Consider the following 18,152-nt stretch of genomic DNA (forward strand, 5'->3'; position numbering starts at 1 on the left):
CAGTTATTAAGTAAAACTCCATTATAACTGGCTCTGTGAGTTATGCTTTAAATAATGGCTTTGTTCGTACTGCAAAGCTAGTTATAAAGTATTACAGAGCCAGTTAGAAAGGAGTATTGCTTTATAACTGTCTTTTTGAGTATTACTTCTTGTAGCGCTTCCAAAACCTGTCAAATACTTCATCCACAGTCATGTTTTCTGGGTAGAACAGTCTCCCCTTCATCTTGAGCCAGGCCCATGGCTGCTAAGGGAGAGGAGTGCCCAGAGACAGCAGGTGCACACTGATTAATCAGACTGCAGTTACTAAAGAAGAAAAAGATAATTATTATTAGCAAAAGGTGCGATCTCTGGCCGGTAGCAGCTGATCAGGAGCATCATAGCTGAGCCGCACTGCTTTCCCTATAAGCGGCCACAGCATCCCGCCGCCTTTTATGTGCAAGAGGCAGGTCTGTGGCTTCTCCATCCCTCCTGGTTGCCAGGTGCCTGGTAGCTGTGGGGCACATGCACAAACAGGTGCTTTAAGTTCGGCGGCCTAGGTTGCCATGGAACAGCTTTGTGGGGGGGAATGAAGAAACTCTGCTCCTCCCACAATCACCCGGCATACTCGGAAAATCAGCAGGCCTGCATGTCGTGTGCCAGCTAAAGACATGCAGCCCCGGCCCACTGGGAAAATGCCGGTGTGCCCTTTGGCCAGTCCGGGCCTGTGCTGATTCCTTTTCTTTCGGTTTTCTATTCCTTCTTGGTCAAACCAGTATGCACTCCTCTGCATTCTGTGATGTACGACTAAGAAATTAGGATTTTGGTTTACCTGTAAAATCCTTTTCTTGGTATATATCACAGGACACAGATCTCCTGTTCTTCTGGTCTGTTCCCTGTTACAGAACTGAGGCTTAGCTGAGGTAGTAAGAGTTATGCATAAGTGGGAATTCCTCCCTTTTTTGGCCAGTGTCTATTAACCTTAAAGTGGCAGTGTTACCCAAGTAGTCATGAACTTAAATGTCTGTGTGTCCTGTGATGTACTCCAAGAAAGAGATTATACAGGTAAACTAAAAATCGAAGTTTCTGCAACGATCTTGCATACATTAATTGTTACATGATAAAGCTACATTTGACAGCTTTCTAGACCAATCTTTATGGAAATTTTAAAAAACAATGTTAAAGTATCAATTTTGTAACTTTAAAGTGCTTCTAAAGCTTAAATATTTTTTACCTTGATACATTCCTCCTCTTACTTCCCTGAGTCTTGATTGACTCGATCCATTGCTGTGCCTAGCTGTAGCTCGCTCCACTTTCTGCTTTCACAGGCTTTGCTGTCAAATCCTGTGATTGGGGGGTGGCTGAGCCACGTTGTCTGGGTCTTTGGAATGGTCTAATTCCATTGCACAGAGTAGGCAAGTATGACATGTTTGAAAGACTTTACAATTGCTTTAATATTAAACACCTTGCTCATCGTAATCTTAAAAATATTGCCATGATTTATACATGCAAATTTTATTTTAGACTTTTGTGAAATAGTGCTGAAAGGGTATTTTCCATTTTATTTCTGTACTGCTCTACTACCCAGTTGGTTTTTATGCCGTTCCATCCAAAATGCGGTGTCAGCTTTTCAAGAAATCTCTAAAAATCACCACAGATAAAGATGTGCTCCATATTCAGATAAGTAGTAATGAATTCTGGGAAATCCCTCTTTTGAACCACCTCCATGAATACTTCAGATGCAGTAAGAAGTCTTCTTTTCTGTCTATAAATTATAAAAAAAAATCATGAATGGGCGAATTTGTGTATTAAAGAGGCCAGAAAGATATTGACTCCACTTATTTTTCTATATATAAGGTGTAACCTCTATTGTCAATGATCCTAAATGCACCTAAAGCTGTATTAAACCAAAAAAAAAAAAAGTATATATTGCAGATATAAATACACTAACAATTTGAAGCTGGACTCCAGATATCACCTTATAATCAGTTAAAGCAATCAATATTTCTCTTACGTCCTCCGACAGTCGCCACCCCTCAAATAGTCTTCACCAATGGGAATTGACTTCCGCTCCGCAGGAGTAGCTAGGCATAAGACTTGTTAGAAACAAAAGCTTTTAGCATAGACACACCCATGGGGGCTGTCCCACTGGTCAATACCCCCCTGCATTAAGCCATCCCAACTCAGTTTGTCTCTGCCTAGCGTTAGGAGTAGATAGGCTTCCCTGTGCTGGGGCTACAGTCTAATATTTTCTTATGATTTTTATTTGCAAGAATGTCAGTTTTTTTCTTTGCTTTACTAGCTGTTTATTTTGTCAGCTTTAGTTTTAGTCGGATCTTCGGATGAAGATGGATTTTGCGGAGCTGGGAATCGGACTGGCCGCCCTGGCTCTCCAGGGCAGAGGGTCAGAGGGATCCCCGGCCCGCCATCGAGCGTTCGGCTATGGTTCGCCCTGGCGCTATGAACGACCCATCCCTGTTCGCAGCAGGGATGCAGCCTGTGAGGTGGCTACCTCACTGGACGCATATGCGGTTGCATGCTGCAGTGTCCTGCGTTTTGGCTGACGGCATTCCCTGTCATTTGAGGACAGCAGCTTTCCGTTTAATAGAGGCACCCCATGCCATCCGGTACAGGTAAGTACTTTTCTGTGTGGGGCCTCTGTCTGGGGTGGCAGTCCTGTGTTGCTGTGTGTCCCCTCATGTCTGTACGTTTGTGGGGCTCCCTAATGCGATCCCTGCGGGGGTCTTTTTTAGTGCACTGCTGGCGCTGTGTGGTTTTGGGGGCCCCTCTCCTGTGTAACTTTTAGTGTTTGGGAGGTGCAGACTGTGTGTGCGGCGGCCGCTGCGGCTAACAACCGCGCAGTCCGCCATTTTGGATGTGGGCAGCATGTCTGGCTTCACTATGGGCTTTGCAACAGCTTGCTATGTAGTATTTTGGCGCCATCTTGTGTGTGGCAGAACGATCGTTCCGAGCACATGTCGGCGGCCATCTTGCCGAAGCCTCCCATTACTTTCTATAGGCAGCCATTTTCCCTTAGCCTTGCAGCATATAGTTCAGCCTTTGGTGACCTCACTTCCTTTTCCTCTGGAGCAGCGATCGGTGTGGTAACACTCTGTGGGGCTCTGCAGACTGTCTCTTCCATATCTCTCTGTTTTATCCTTCCTGGCTCAGTTTTGTCCCTTTTGGGGGGTTTGTGTACACAGTGTATTTAGCGGTGGGCTGCACAATCCGCAGCGCTTTTAAAGGGCCAGTACTTTTTTGTCATTGTTTTGCAATGGAATCTCAGGACAGCAAATTCCCCCCAGCCTTGGTGGGGGACCCCAGTTCTGCTGAACTCCCCGTTATACCTAATTTGGCCGCTGTGGTGGCAACTTTAGTGTCAAAAATGGAGGTGCTGATGGCTGAACGAGCTGCTAGGAAAAGGCCTAGACTATCTTTCTCCTCTAATTCAGATGGTGATGTAGCTGCTGTGGCTGGCGTGCCCTTTTTCAGGGTCTCGCTCGTCCCTGGACCCGCTGGGGTCTGAGGGGGAGGCAGAGGTGGAGGGGGTAGATGATTCTCCCCCGGGGTCGCCTGAAGAACGCGCAGCTATGGATGCGTTGATTTCTTCTGTAAAAGAAACACTGCATTTGGAGGATGAGCCCACTCCTCCGGGCATTGTGTCCTCTTTTGGTACACATAGGACCCGCAAGTCGGCGCAGGTTTTTCCCTGCCCCGCTGAGTTTCATCACACTGTGAATGAACAATGGCGCAGTTTGAAACGCCCTTTTACGGTGCCTAATAGGTTTAAACTGCTTTACCCCTTTGCACCTTCTACAGATTCGCGCTGGTGTGTGGCTCCCCAGGTGGATCACACGGTGGCCGTGTTAAACAAGGCTACTTTGGTTCCCGCTGAGGATACCCCGGTGTTCCGGGATCCTACGGACAGGAGGTTGGAGTCTCTTGCCCGCCATGCCTACATGGTGGCGGGTTCCATGCTCAGACCTATTTTCGCTTCTGTCATGGTGGCTCAGGCGGTTGAGCGGATTGGACTAAGGTGCTCAGACGCACTCTCGCATCTGATTCTGCCCCACCTGCTACACTGACCATGGTGGACCAAATTCATCAAGGGGTCATGTATTTGTGCGATGCGGCCTTGAATGAGGCCCCTTTGGCTGCACCCTGTCTAGTGTCGCGGTACTTAACCGTCGACTGATCTGGCTGAAGAGCTGGTCTGATTTTCCCTATGCAGGGTCTCGCCTTTTTGGCGAGGCTTTAGATACCTTGGTGAAAGGAGTCACTGGGGGCAAAAGCACTCTGCTGCCCCAGAATCCGAAGAACAAGCCTTTTCGCGGCAAGCGGGGTCCCGCCTTTAGACCCAATCAGGGGTCATTTCGTGCCTTTAAGCCACAAAACAAGGGCAAACCTTTCAAGGGCCAAGGTGGCCAGAAGAAGCCCTGGGCGGGCAAGCAAAAGTCCGGCCATGCCGGTGCGGCGGCTCAATCCGCCTCTGCCTGAAGGGATGCCCTCACCTGTTTCAGGGGTGGGGGGACGTTTGCGCGGTTTCCTCCAACCTTGGCTGCTCCGAATTCTGATTCAAATCTGTTCACTGTGCCCAGAAAGGAGGGCAAGGTTTGTCCTATCCTAGACTTGAAAGCTCTGAACTGCTTCGTGCTCGTTCGCAAGTTCCGTATGGAATCCCTCCACTCGGTGGTGGCCTCCCTGAGTCCAGGGGAATTCCTGGCCTCTATAGACCTGAAGGATGCGTACCTGCACATCCCCATTTTCAAGGGTCATCAGAGGTACCTCCAGTTCGCCATAGCGGAGGACCACTATCAGTTCGTAGCGCTACCTTTCGGTCTCACTTCGGCTCCAAGGGTTTAAGTGCTGGTGCCTGCTGAGAGCACAGGGCATTGCGGTCTTGGGATATCTGGACGATCTCCTGTTAAGATCGAGTGCCAGTCAGAGCCTGCTGCGCGATCTGTCCACTACGGTACAGACACTCCAGGAGTTCGGATGGACCATCAATGTACAGAAGTCGACTTTGTCTCCTTCGGTTCGTCTTCCCTATCTGGGAATGGTTCTGGACTCTGCTCAAGCAAAAGTGTTTCTGCCAGAGGACAAGCTCCGGACCCTACAGGACGAGATCAGGTCCCTCAGGGACAACCAATCCTAGTCACTCAGGACCTGCATACGGTCTCAGGGGCTGATGGTATCAGCCTTCGAGGCGATACCCTTTGCTCAGTTACACACGGTCTCTTCAAGCGGAGATCCTGGCCAGGTGGGACAGACTACCTCAGTCCTTGGATCTGAGTGTCTCGTTGAGTCGCCGGACCAGAAGGGATCCTCTGTGGTGGCTTCAGTCCCCGGCGGTGTTGGAAGGAAAATCCTTCTGTCCGTTACTGTGGACAGGGATTACCACGGATGCCAGCCTGTCGGGCTGGGGTGGAATACTGGGCAACCTGTCTGCCCAGGGCACTTGGTCGGAGGAGGAATCCTCCCTTCTGATCAACATATTGGAATTGAGAGCGATCAAACTCTCTCTTCCAGTGGTCAAATCGACTTCGGGGCCATCCCGTTCGGGTACAGACGGACAATGCGACCGCGGTGGCTTACATAGACCACCAAGGGGGCACCAGGAGTGCCCGGGCGGCCCGGGGGGTGACCGACATTCTGTCTCAGTTCACATTCCGGGTGTGGAGAATTGGCAGGCCGATTATCTGAGCCGCCAGACCCTGGATCAGAGGGAATGGTCCCTACACAAAGAGGTCTTCCACATGCTGTGTGCGAGGTGGGGATCCCCAGACGTGGATCTGTTCGCGTCTCGGCTAAACCACAAGGTGGAAAGGTTCATGCCGAGAACACGCGATCCTCCGGTGGATGCCTTGGATGCGCTGGTGGCCCCTTGGCATCAGTATCGTCTTGAGAGAGGAGGCGTGTCGCGCCGCCACGTGACGTCACACACAAGCCCACACAAGCCCGGTCTGCAGCCGGGAGCTGTGTAACAACATACAACGCTCACATCCCCTGTTTCTATGTAAGTGTACTACTTTTCATAATAAACATATATTTGGGGTGTTATGCTATGGTCTTCTTTTTTTGCCCCACACATGTCCAATTGTGGAAGTTTAAGGCAATAAGGAACCGATAGCAGGAGCGGGACTACATCCTTTGATAATCGATCCACACAGGAAGCCTCCAGCAGTGGATACTGTTTTTGTGCAGAAGTTGGTAAGAGGCTATTTATACCTTACCACGGGGGTGACTTATTCTCTGATATCTCCTTCTTACTATCCTAATAGTGGGACTTTTGTCTACTTGCTTAACATCTCTGGTAAGGAGGCAAGCCCTTTGGTGGTGGGATCTTCAGTCACTCAGCACAAGACACAGCACTTTGAATTTATGGACTTTATAGTTTTCACTTGAGAACACTGTTTGGATTTTATGATTTTATTGTTTCAAGAATTTGGGACTCTTGTTGTCTTTATTTTGTGCACTCCACACACGTGGTTTTATTCATGTTTTTTGTGGAAGATCACTTTTTTGACACTTTGGTCCTTATTGGAAAACGCACAATTATTTATATTTGTTTATATATTTGGTTTGTATATTGATATGCACACATTGTGATTTTTCTTTTTTTAGCGCACCTATTTATTCATATCGTCTGATGTATGCCTTTCCTCCGATTCAGTTGTTATCCAGGTTCCTTCGCAGGCTGGCCTCGGAACCGAACTTGGTGATCCTAGTGGCACCGGACTGGCCACGTCGGTCCTGGTACGCGGACATCGTTCACCTAGCAGTCGAGCCTCCTTGGTGACTGCCGATGCGAGAAGATCTACTGTCTCAGGGACCGATCTTCCATCCTGCTTTACAGTCGCTGGCTTTAACGGCCTGGCTGTTGAAAGCCAGGTCCTGAGAGACAGGGATCTCTCCTCAGAGGTCATTCCTACTTTGATCAAGGCTAGAAAAAGCCTTGTGTGGTAAGATTTATTACCGTACCTGGAAAGCTTATTTTACCTGGTGTGAGTCCAGGGGGTTTTCTCCTCGCTCATACTCGGTGACGAGAGTGTTGGCTTTCCTCCAGACTGGTGTGGACCAGCGCCTGGCGCTGGCCACGATAAAGGGCCAGGTATCTGCACTGGCTGTTCTTTTTCAACGCCCTGTGGCGTCTCATTCCTTAATTCGCACCTTCATTCAAGGTGTGCGACATTTGGTCCCTCCCCGGAGGGAGCCTGTACCTTTGTGGGACTTGAACTTGGTTCTGTCCACGTTACAGCGTTCTCCCTTTGAAAACATCCGGGAGATATCGTTGCCTCTGCTGTCTAAGAAGGTTGCCTTTTTTAGTGGCGATCACTTCGGCTCGCAGGAGTTGGCGGCGTTGGTCTTGCCGCTCTCCTTACCTGGTGGTTCATAAAGATAAGGTGGTCTTGCGACCTAATTCGTAATTTCTCCCTAAGGTGGTGTCTGACTTTCACCTTAATGAGGACATTGTTTTGCCTTCGCTATGTGCGAAGCCTAAGCATCCTAAGGAGGTTGCGTTGCATTTCTTGGATGTTGTCAGGGCGATCAGGGTTTACCTGTCGTCCACTGAATCCTTTCGGAAATCGGATTCCCTCTTTGTCCTTCCTGAGGGCCCTCAGAAGGCGGCGTCTGCGGCGACCATTGGCAAATGGATCAGACAGACGATTGTCCAGGCCCTTCCCTGTTAAGGCGCACTCTACCAGATCAATGAATATGTCCTGGGCCTGCCGGCATCAGGCCTCGGTGACCCATGTGTGCAAGGCTGCGACTTGGTCGTCGGTGCACACCTTTTCCAAATTCTATAAGGTTGATGTTCTGACATCAGCTGATGCCTCCTTTGGCTGCAAAGTTCTCAGTGCGGCAGTGCCATAGGGGACCCTTGTTTTTTGTGGGTCCCTGGCTGTTGGGGTGTTTTCCTGGGTTGTTGCTCCTGTTGAGCCTTTTCTGTTGCCCAGAAGGTTCTCTTACTGTGTGTGTAAGGTCCCTTTCTCTGATGTGGGTACTGCGTTGCCTTTTCTACGGTAGCGTCTCCCACCCCTCATGTCTACACTGCTTTGGGACATCCCATTGGTGAAGACTATTTGAGGGGCGGCGACTGTCAGAGGACGTAAGAGAAAACTGAATTTTTGTAAAATCTTACTGTAAAATTCCTTTCTCTGAGTCCTCCGACAGTCGCCGCCCCCGCCCCTCTTTTGGGGCTTTTTCTTGTACACTTACTGCTGTGCTACCAAACTGAGTTGGGATGGCTTAATGCAGGGAGGGTATTGACCAGTGGGACAGCCCCCATGGGTGTGTCTATGCTAAAAGCTTTTGTTTCTAACAAGTCTTATGCCTAGCTACTCCTGAGGAGCGGAAGTCAATACCCATTGGTGAAGACTATTTGAGGGGCGCTGACTGTCGGAGGACTCAGAGAAAGGAATTTTACGGTAAGATTTTACAAAATTTCAGTTTTTTCATTTTGCGATAAAGGGTTTACATAAATAAAAGCTGATCATTTTAAGCACTCCTACCAGTGTAAAATGGCTTGTCCCATCTCTGTAACTGCAAGAAAGTATTTGTTTTTAAAAAACAACATATACGTACTGGCTAGATCACCAGATGAAAATGGAAGAAAGAAAGCCTAATAAGGAAACAAATGCAGCCATCACATCTAAGATTTGGTAAGCTACATTATCATAAATATTTGCTTTTGGTTTTAATACTGCTTCAAAGTGCAACTGTGCCCAGACTATCGACATTAAAGTCTGTATATATTCTTAACAAGAAGAAAAAGCTTTAAAAAAAAGCCCACACTGACCTTTCTAGCTGCTTTTGCTGTGAAGTAATTCTCAAAGATCACAACAGATTTTAGGTTTCAATCATCTTTACACTTGTTAACCGCTTGCCGACCGCCGCACGACTATTTACTGCGCTCCCGCCTCCGCTCGTTCCCTAGCAAGTCCGGGCGTGTGACCGGTGGCCCCGATGTCCGCCGGTCACTTGCGATAGTCCGGTGCAGAGGGAGAAAGGCAGGCGGCTAATGTAAGCAAAGCCGCCTGTCATTCTCCCTTGTGTAACTGCAGAGATCATACAGTCTTGCTATGTAGGATCGTATATCTCTGTGGTTACACAAAAAGCCACGCCCCTTTACAGTTAGAAACACGCCCCTAGGGACACATTTAACCCCTGCCTCTCCAATAAAGTTAACCCCTTCCCTGCCAGTGTCATTTTTACAGTAACAGTGCATCGCCGCCATTACTCGTTAAAAAAAAAAAAAAACACCAAAAATTACAAATCTTTCCCTTAGTTAGTAAAACGCAATAACTTTTGCGCAAACCAATCAAAATACGCTTATTGCAATTTTTTTTACCAAACATATGTAGCAGAAAACAAATTGGCCAAAAATGTTAAAAAATTTAGATTTTTAAATTGTTTTTGGGAATTTCATATAAAAAAATGTGAAAAATATTGTTATTTTTTCAAAATTGTCGCTCTTTTTTTGTTTATAGCACAAAAACTAAATATCGCACAGGTGATCAAATACCACCAAAAGAAAGCTCTGTTTGTGGTGGGAAAAAGGACGCCAATTTGGGTACAGCATCGCACGACCGCGCAATTGTCCGTTAAAGTTACGCAGTGCCGAATTGCAAAATAGGGCCTGGTCAGGAAGGGGGTAAAATCTTCCGGGGCTTAAGTGGTTAATTGCTACTGGCTGTGATTTCCTGCTGGATACTCAGCAGAGTGCCCTGCAAATACCTATAGGTGGGCATTCCTATTCAAAGCAATGGTAGGCTGACAGCGCCTGTAAATATTTCCAGCTGTTTGCATGTAACCAGTCACATAGCCATTATCTGCGGATGATCCTCCCTAGCTGCAGAAGTTCTGTGTCCAGAGCGGTTTATCTGTAAGTAATCACTGCGTGATCAATCATACGCAAACACCTGCAAAGAGCTGTGGGCACGGTCAGCATCCCAGTGCTTTGAATGGGGCTTCCCACCAGCAGCTAATTCACAGGGAATCCCACTGAGTCTCCTGTTTAAGCTGTGAGTACCTGAGTGTCAGTGAGTGTCGCGGAGTACCAGAGGGTGAGAAAGTAGAGAAACAGCCACACAGGATGGACTTAAATTACTGAATCCCCATTAGATTAGATTAGTAGGTATAATGCCCGGCGGGTGTGGAGATGCGATTCGGTGTACATCTTGTGATATGTATGCGTTCCTTGATCATGCGATCGAGGGTGAATACAAATGCACAAAATGTAAGCACGTTGTTTCCCTGGAAGCTCAGGTCCTTAATCTAAGGAAGCAGCTGGCAGCACTGAGACAAATGTCCATACCGAAGGAGAGCTGGGATCATACCCCACAGGTGCAGGCTGGGGCCTGCACAGAGGTGGGTGGAGAAACGGAGGTGCAGGTATCAGAGCAGAGTAGATGGGTGACAGGAAGGGTAGAAGGGAAAAAGGCAAGGAGACCGATCCTGGGCTGGAGCACCCCAATAAATACGCCCCGTTGCGTGTTGTTGGGGAAACCAGTCAGGGACCAGCATTGCTGGAGCAGAGCAACGCCCCTAGCTGCTAGGGGAAGAACTCCTCCAGTGAGGCCGGGAGAAAGGGAAAGGAAAGACAGGTGCTGGTGGTAATGGACTCAATCATTAGAAGGACAGACAGTGCAATCTGTCACAAAGACCGTGAGCGCCGAACAGTCTGTTGTTTACTGGCCGCTCAGGTTCGGCACATCATGGATCGGGTGGACAGATTACTGGGCAGGCTGGGGAAGACCAAGCTGTCATGGTACACGTGGGTACCAATGACATAGGCAGAGGAAGATGGAGGAGTCTTAAAACGATTTCAGGGATTTAGGCGCTAAGTTGAGGAATAGGACCTCCAAGGTAGTATTTTCAGAAACACTACCTGTACCTCGAGCCACACCAGAGAGGCATCGGGAGATTAGGGAAGTTAACAAGTGGCTGAGGAGCTGGTGTAGTAAGGAGGGTTTTGGGTTCCTGGAGAACTGGGCCGACTTCTCAGTCGGCCAGCGACTCTTTGGTAGGGACGGATTGCACCTAAATGCAATCTGGGTGAGAGGATGGCCATAAACTTAAAGGGGCTTTTAATCTAGGTGATGGGGGGGAGGGTACAGATGTAGAATTAGCCAGCGGGGAGCAAGATTCAGAGGGCACAAAAGGGGACTTTAGCGGTAGGGTGTTCAGAGCCCCTAAACCCAAGATGGGTATGGGGAAAAATCACAAGAGCAGCCTAAAAACAACATCAAACGAGGATATATGCAACCGGTCAAAATTATGAGGTTTGTTTACCAATGCCAGAAGCCTGGCCAACAAAATGGGAGAGCTGGAGCTACTGATGTTTGAGGAGGACTTAGATTTTGTGGGGATAACAGAGACTTGGTTCGACAGCTTTCATGATTGGATGGCGATCATTCAGGGGTATTTCCTTTATCGCAGGGATAGAGAAGGTAAAAAAGGGGGAGGAGTATGTCTGTATATTAAGAACAGTGTACAGGTAAATATGAGGGTTGATATTAATAATGGAGCTATGGACGAGGCAGAATCCCTATGGGTAGAACTTAAAAGTGAAAACACTATAGGAAAGGCAATATTGGGCTTATGATATAGGCCCCCCAACCAGAGGGAGGAGGGGGAGGTGGACCTCCTTTTACAGATAGGATTGGCAGCAAGGATGGTAAATGTCATTATAATGGGGACTTTAATTATCTAGATATAGACTTGGCAGAAGGAACCGCGCATTCAGCCAAGGCTCGGCAGTTCCTAAATGTTTTGCAGGACAATTTTATGGGTCAGATGGTGAACGCACTGACAATAAAAAAAATGCGGTACTTGACCTACTGATTACCAACAATATAGACCTGCTCACAGATATAGAAATACGGGGCAACTTAGGAAACAGTGACCATAGGTCAATTAGATTCAGTATTTATCATAGTAATAGGAAACACAAGGGTAATAGAAGGACACTGAATTTCAAAAGAGCCAATTTCCCAAAACTGCGCTTTCTGCTAGAAAATATCAAATGGGATAGAACCCTGGGAACAAAGAACACGGAGGAAAAATGGGAGTGCTTCAAGAGCATACTAAACAAAGGGATTGGCCAGTGCATTCCAAAAGGAAATAAATTTAAAAGAGCAAAACTAAACCCTGGGTGGCTAAACTCCAACATAAAAATGCATATTAATACTAAAGAAAAGGCCTTAAAAAAAATACAAGACTGAGGGGTCATTGGCAGCATTCAAGCATTACAAAGAATGTAATAAGATATGTAAAGACGAAATCAAGGCGGTTAAAATAGAACACGAGAGATATAGCGGAAGCGAGTAAAAAGAACCCCGAGAAATTCTTTAAGTATATAAATAGTAAGAAAGCGAGGCCAGAACACATTGGCCCCATAAAAGACGACAAGGAAAATATGGCCACAGAGGACAGAGAAAAGGCGGAAGTGTTAAATAATTTCTTCTCTTCAGTCTTCACAAAAGAATCGGGGGGCTACATTAACCCAGCTTGTAAGGCTTAACTAAATAATACATCTCAGGAAGTACCACCATGGCTAACAGAAGATAGACTTAGAACTAAACTAGAGAAACTTAACATAAATAAATCACCTGGACTGGATGGCTTGCACCCAAGGGTTCTTAAAGAGCTCAGCTAGGTGATTGCCAGACCATTATTCCTGATATTTAAGGGTAGTCTACAGACGGGTATGGTGCCAGCTGATTGGAAAAAAGTCAACGCCGTACCAATATTTAAAAAAGGGCCGAGATATATCCCGGGTAACTATAGGCCGGTTAGCCTAACATCAGTAGTCTGCAAGATTTTGGAAGGGATGTTAAGGGACCATATACAAGACTTTAGTAATAAAAGCAGTATCATTAGTAGTAATCAGCATTCATGAAAAATCGTTCTTGCCAAACCAATCTATTAACCTTCTACGATTAAGTGAGCTGCCACCTAGATAAAGGTAAGCCTGTGGATGTGGTGTATCTGGACTTTGCAAAGGCCTTTGACACCGTTCCCCACAAACGTTTACTGTACAAACTAAGGAATGTAGGTATGGACCATAGGGTGAGTACCTGGATAGAGAATTGGCTCCAGGGGAGAGTCCAGAGGGTGGTGATAAATGGGGAGTATATGTTGTGGAGTGAGTCTCGCGCTGTCTACGGGAGGATATGTTGCAAAATAAAGCCTACCCAGATGCTGCAAGTACCAATGCTGGTAACCAGTCAGTTTGGAAATCGTGATAGGGTTGGGGGGTACTGTGCTACTGGGAAATATTACTGGCCGGTTAAATAGTGAAATACATGACTAAATAAATAAATAAATATGTGAATGTCTTACATTCACATATTTATTTATTTATTTATTCATGTATTTCACTATTTAACCGGCCAGTAATATTTCCTAGTAGCGCAGTACCCCCCAACCCTATCACGATAAATGGGGAGTACTCGGATTGGGCGGGTGTGGAAAGTGGAGTCCCTCAAGGTTCTGTCCTGGGACCAATCTTGTTTAATTTTTTCATAAATGATCTAGAGGAGGGGATATCTAGCACAATCTCGGTATTTGCGGATGATACTAAACTAAGCATGCCAATATCTTATATGCAGGATGCAGAAATCTTACAAGCGGACCTGAACAAAATAATGGGGTGGGCAACTACATGGCAGATGAGGTTTAATGTTGAAACACGAAAGCAAGCTACTCACTAGGGGGGAAACCTCTGGGTGAATCTAAGATGGAAAAGGACCTGGGGGTCCTAGTGGACAACAGGCTTGGCAGTGAAGTCCAGTGAAGGGCAATAAAAATAATTAGGGGAATGGAGGGCATCGGCTATGAGGAAAGACTACAAGCATTGAACTTATTCTCTCTGGAGAAAAGAGGCTTGAGGGGGGATATGATATCAATGTACAAATACTGTACTGGTGAGGACCCTAGCATAAGGAACAAACTTTTTAGAGAAAGGGAATACAATAAGACACGTGGCCACTCACTATAACTAGATGAAAAACGGTTTAACCTTAAAATACGTAAGCAGTTGTATCAGCAGGGAGCATCAATAGTTTCAAAAAACTATTAGATGGGCACCTTAAAGACTACAACATACAGGGGTATACAATGTACTAACACACACACATCATAGGCTGAACTGGATGGACTGATGTCTTTTTTTCAACCTCACAAACTATGTAACTCCTTTCAACTATCCTAGACGTGTGGTTCCTGCGCTATCTAGGGTGCTACTGATTACCTTAATGCTGCACCACGGATACTGATACTGATACCTTGAAGCGCACCACAATCCCCATTTTATATCCTAGACGTGTTCTTGTGCCAAAAATCAATTGTTATTATTGCTCTTTTCTTGTATGCCCTGTGGGTAATTTAAGTTGGCCCTATTCCTACGTGTGAATTGGGATTTTAGGGCCTGGTAGGTAGTGAAGATTCTGTTCCAATGTTATGAATTTTAACCACTTCCATTCCGGGCCAATACTGGCATTCCTCTCATACAGTGCCTTGCAAAAGTATTCACCCCCTTGACTTTTTATCTATTTTGTTACATTACAGCCTTAAATTCAATGTTTTGTTAATCTGAATCTTATGTGATGGATCAAAACACAATAGTCTAAGTTGGTGAAGTGAAATGAGAAAAATATATACATAAAACTATTTATTAGAAATAGAAAACAGAAAATTGGCATGTACATATGTATTCACCCCCCTTTGTTATGAAGCCCATAAAAACCTCTGGTGCAACCAATTACCTTCAGAAGTCACATAATTAGTGTAATGATGTCCACCTGTGTGCAATCTAAGTGTCACTTGATCTGTCATTACATATATACAACTTTTTTGAAAGGCCCCAGAGGCTGCAACACCTAAGCAAGAGGCATCACTAACCAAACACTGCCATGAAGACCAAGGAACTCTCCAAACAAGTAAGGGACAATGTTTTTGAGAAGTACAAGTCAGAGTTAGGTTATAAAAAAATATCCAAATCTATGATCCCTAGGCGCACCATCAAATCTATCATAACCAAATGGAAAGAACATGGCACAATAGCAAACCTGCCAAGAGACGGCCGCCCACCAAAACTCACGGACCGGGCAAGGAGGGCATTAATCAGAGAGGCAGCACAGAGACCTAAGGTAACCCTGGAGGAGCTGCAAAGTTCCACAGCAGAGACTGGCGTATCTGTACATAGGACGACAATAAGCCGTACACTCCATAGAGTTGGGCTTTATGGCAGAGTGGCCAGAAGAAAGCCATTACTCTCAGCAAAAAACAAAATGGCACGTTTTGAGTTTGCGAAAAGGCAAGTGGGAGACTCCCAAAATGTATGGAGGAAGGTGCTCTGGTCTGATGAGACTAAAATTGAACTTTTCACCCATCAAAGAAAATGCAATGTCTGGCGCAAACCCAACACATCACATCACCCAAAGAACACCATCCCCACAGTGAAACATGGTGGTGGCAGCATCATGCTGTGGGAAAGTTTGTTAGCAGCCGGTACTGGGAAACTGGTCAGAGTTGAGGGAAAGATTGATGGTGCTAAATACAGGGATATTCTTGAGCAAAACCTATACCACTCGGTGCATGATTTGAGGCTAGGACGGAGGTTCACCTTCCAGCAGGACAATGACCCCAAACACACTGCTAAAGCAACACTTGAGTGGTTTAAGGAGAAACGTGTAAATGTGTTGGAATGGCCTAGTCAAAGCCCAGACCTCAATCCAATAGAAAATCTGTGGTCAGACTTAAAGATTGCTGTTCACAAGCGCAAACCATCCAACTTAAAGGAGCTTGAGCAGTTTTGCAAGGAGGAATGGGCAAAAATCCCAGTGGTAAGATGTGGCAAGCTCATAGAGACTTATCCAAAGCGACTTGGAGCTGTGATTGCCACAAAAGGTGGCTCTACAAAGTATTGACTTTAGAGGGGTGAATAGTTATGCACATTTACGTTTTCTTTTATTTTGTCCTATTTGTTGTTTGCTTCACAATAAAAAAAAAAAAGGGGAGAAGCGAAGAAAGGCGGAAGAAAGAGTCGGAGGAGTAAGAAAGAGGCGAAGGCTTGGTGTGGGGTCCCTCCAGCTCCGGCCCCTTTAGCCTCAAACAGGCTGAGGGAATTCCCGCAAATAAGCATCGGTTAGAACAAAATGCTGCCAGGGTGTCCACTTGTCCCAAAAGGACTCCTCCTTTTCATAGAGCGTGGCTGTGAGGTCTTCCATATCTTTCAGGTCATTGACCTTAGAAAACCAGAGGGACTTTGAGGGTACAGCAGGGGACTTCCAACAGAGCGGGATGCAGGCCTTAGCCGCATTTAGCAGGTGAATGGTGAGACGCCTTATATTTTTAAATGGGCCTCTGGGAGAGATGGAGCAGGCAAGTGTCGTCAGAGAGGTCTACATTGGTGAGCTGGCGGATGGTGTCAGTAACAACCGTCCAGAAAGGCTTGATTTTAGGGCAATCTAAAAATACATGAAGAATGGTCCCATGACCCGTGGGGCAGCGCCAACAGTGGTCTGGGACTGATAGGAAGAAACAGTGAAGAAGTGAAGGTACCCTGTACTACCTCCTGAGAATCTTGTAGTTGGTTTCCTGTATTTTTGTAGCCATGGAGGATTTATGTGCGAAGTAAAGAATTTTCTCCTTCTGGGCATCAGTAAATTTAACAGATAGAGCAGACTCTCACTTCGACAGGAACGGAGGGAAATAGTCAGGAGGTGTAGCCATCAGAGATGCATACAGAATAGATAGGCAGTGCGGATGCGGCTCACGTTTGTGGCATATCCACTCTAATTCCGTAAGCAGTCTAAAGATACCCGGGATACAGCCACACTTACGAAGGAAATGTCGGAGTTGGAGACTACTCCAGAAGTCCAGAGGGGGGTCCCCAAGAGCAGTCAAGTAGGCCACTGAGAGCCTCTCGTCCTGCCCAAGAAAATCCCAGAGGTGCAGGCGCACCCCCAATGCCCGGCACAAAGTCTGGATTTTCCAGAATGGGCAACATTGGGGAGGGCATGAGGGAGATTTAGGTGTGGCAGATCACTTCTCGGACAACAGTGAGTGTGCTTCTTAGGGTTGGATGTTTAGCAAGGTCTGTAGGCAATGGAAGGGTGATCCAAGGCCAGCTTTTGGCCGTGTAGCCAGAATCCTCCAACTTCATGGCCACCCAACTCTTAGCCTCAGCATGACAATGCCAATCTACCAGCCTGGTAAGATGGGCAGCTCTATAGTAGGTCTTGATGCATGGTAGGCCAACCCCCCCAGACTTCGGAAGATGAAGCAGCTGGAGCTGTATGCGCGGTCTCCGGTGGGACCAGAGAAATTCCCGAAATGCAGTGTCGATACGCCGGAAGAAGGAAGGCGAATGGGTATGGCCTGTACAGGATCCTGGGCAAAATGGTCATCTTCAGGGCGCTTTACCGTCCAAACCAGGTGAGGGTAAATAAGTGCCAGTGGGCCAAGTCACAATGAATCCATTGGAGTATTGGGTCAAAGTTAGAGCTGTAGAGGTTGGCGGGGTCGGCAGTGATATTTACCCCCAGGTAACAGATGGAGTCCAGGGTGGAACCGTCCATCGCGACAGGCAGGGCCCGGGACTTGGAAAGGTTAATCTGAAAGTATGATAGAGAGCCGTAGACCCGGAGGGCCCGCAACAAGTGGGGTAGGGAAGACAGAGTATCCGAAAGGAAAAAGAGTAGGTCATCCACGAAAGCCGCAAACTTATGAACTCCAGAGGGCTTCCGATAGCCCGTGATCCCTGGGTCCCCCCGCACCACGGAAAGAAACGGCTCCAGCGAAGGTAAAAAGACCAAAGGCGAGAGCGGACAACCCTAGCGGGGGCCATTGGGAATCCCGAAATAATCAGAACGACAGTCATTGACCTTAACGACTGCTGAGGGGTTGAAGTAGAGGGAAAGGATCCAAGCCAACATCGAGAGCCCCAGCCCAATATGGGACAGGGTGGCCCGGATAAACTGCCAATTGACTCTATCAAATGCCTTCTACGCATCCGTAGAAAGCAGGAGAAGGGGGCGCCGAGTGGATCTGGAGGCATGGATCAAATTCAGTACCCGGATAGTGTTATCCCGAGGTTCCGTAAGCGGGATGAAACCAGCCTAAACAATTTTAGGTCGGTATTCAGAAAGGCAATGGGATGATAACTC

General features: G+C 46.9%; 1 protein-coding gene across 1 annotated transcript in view; it reads right to left on the reverse strand.

The window, feature by feature from the left end:
* Nucleotides 1–1,412: 1,412 nt before the first annotated feature.
* Nucleotides 1,413–18,152, reverse strand: part of LOC309544735 (uncharacterized protein) — a 66,191-nt gene continuing 49,451 nt past the window's right edge. Inside the window, exon 15 of the mRNA XM_082243712.1 lies at nt 1,413–1,741. Within this exon, the coding sequence (XP_082099838.1) occupies nt 1,618–1,741 (124 nt within the window). The 3' untranslated portion in view covers nt 1,413–1,617. The remainder of the gene's footprint in view (nt 1,742–18,152) is intronic.

Source organism: Pelophylax lessonae (genome assembly GCF_965119305.1).
Source record: "Pelophylax lessonae genome assembly, chromosome: 1".
Lineage (NCBI taxonomy): Eukaryota > Metazoa > Chordata > Amphibia > Anura > Ranidae > Pelophylax > Pelophylax lessonae.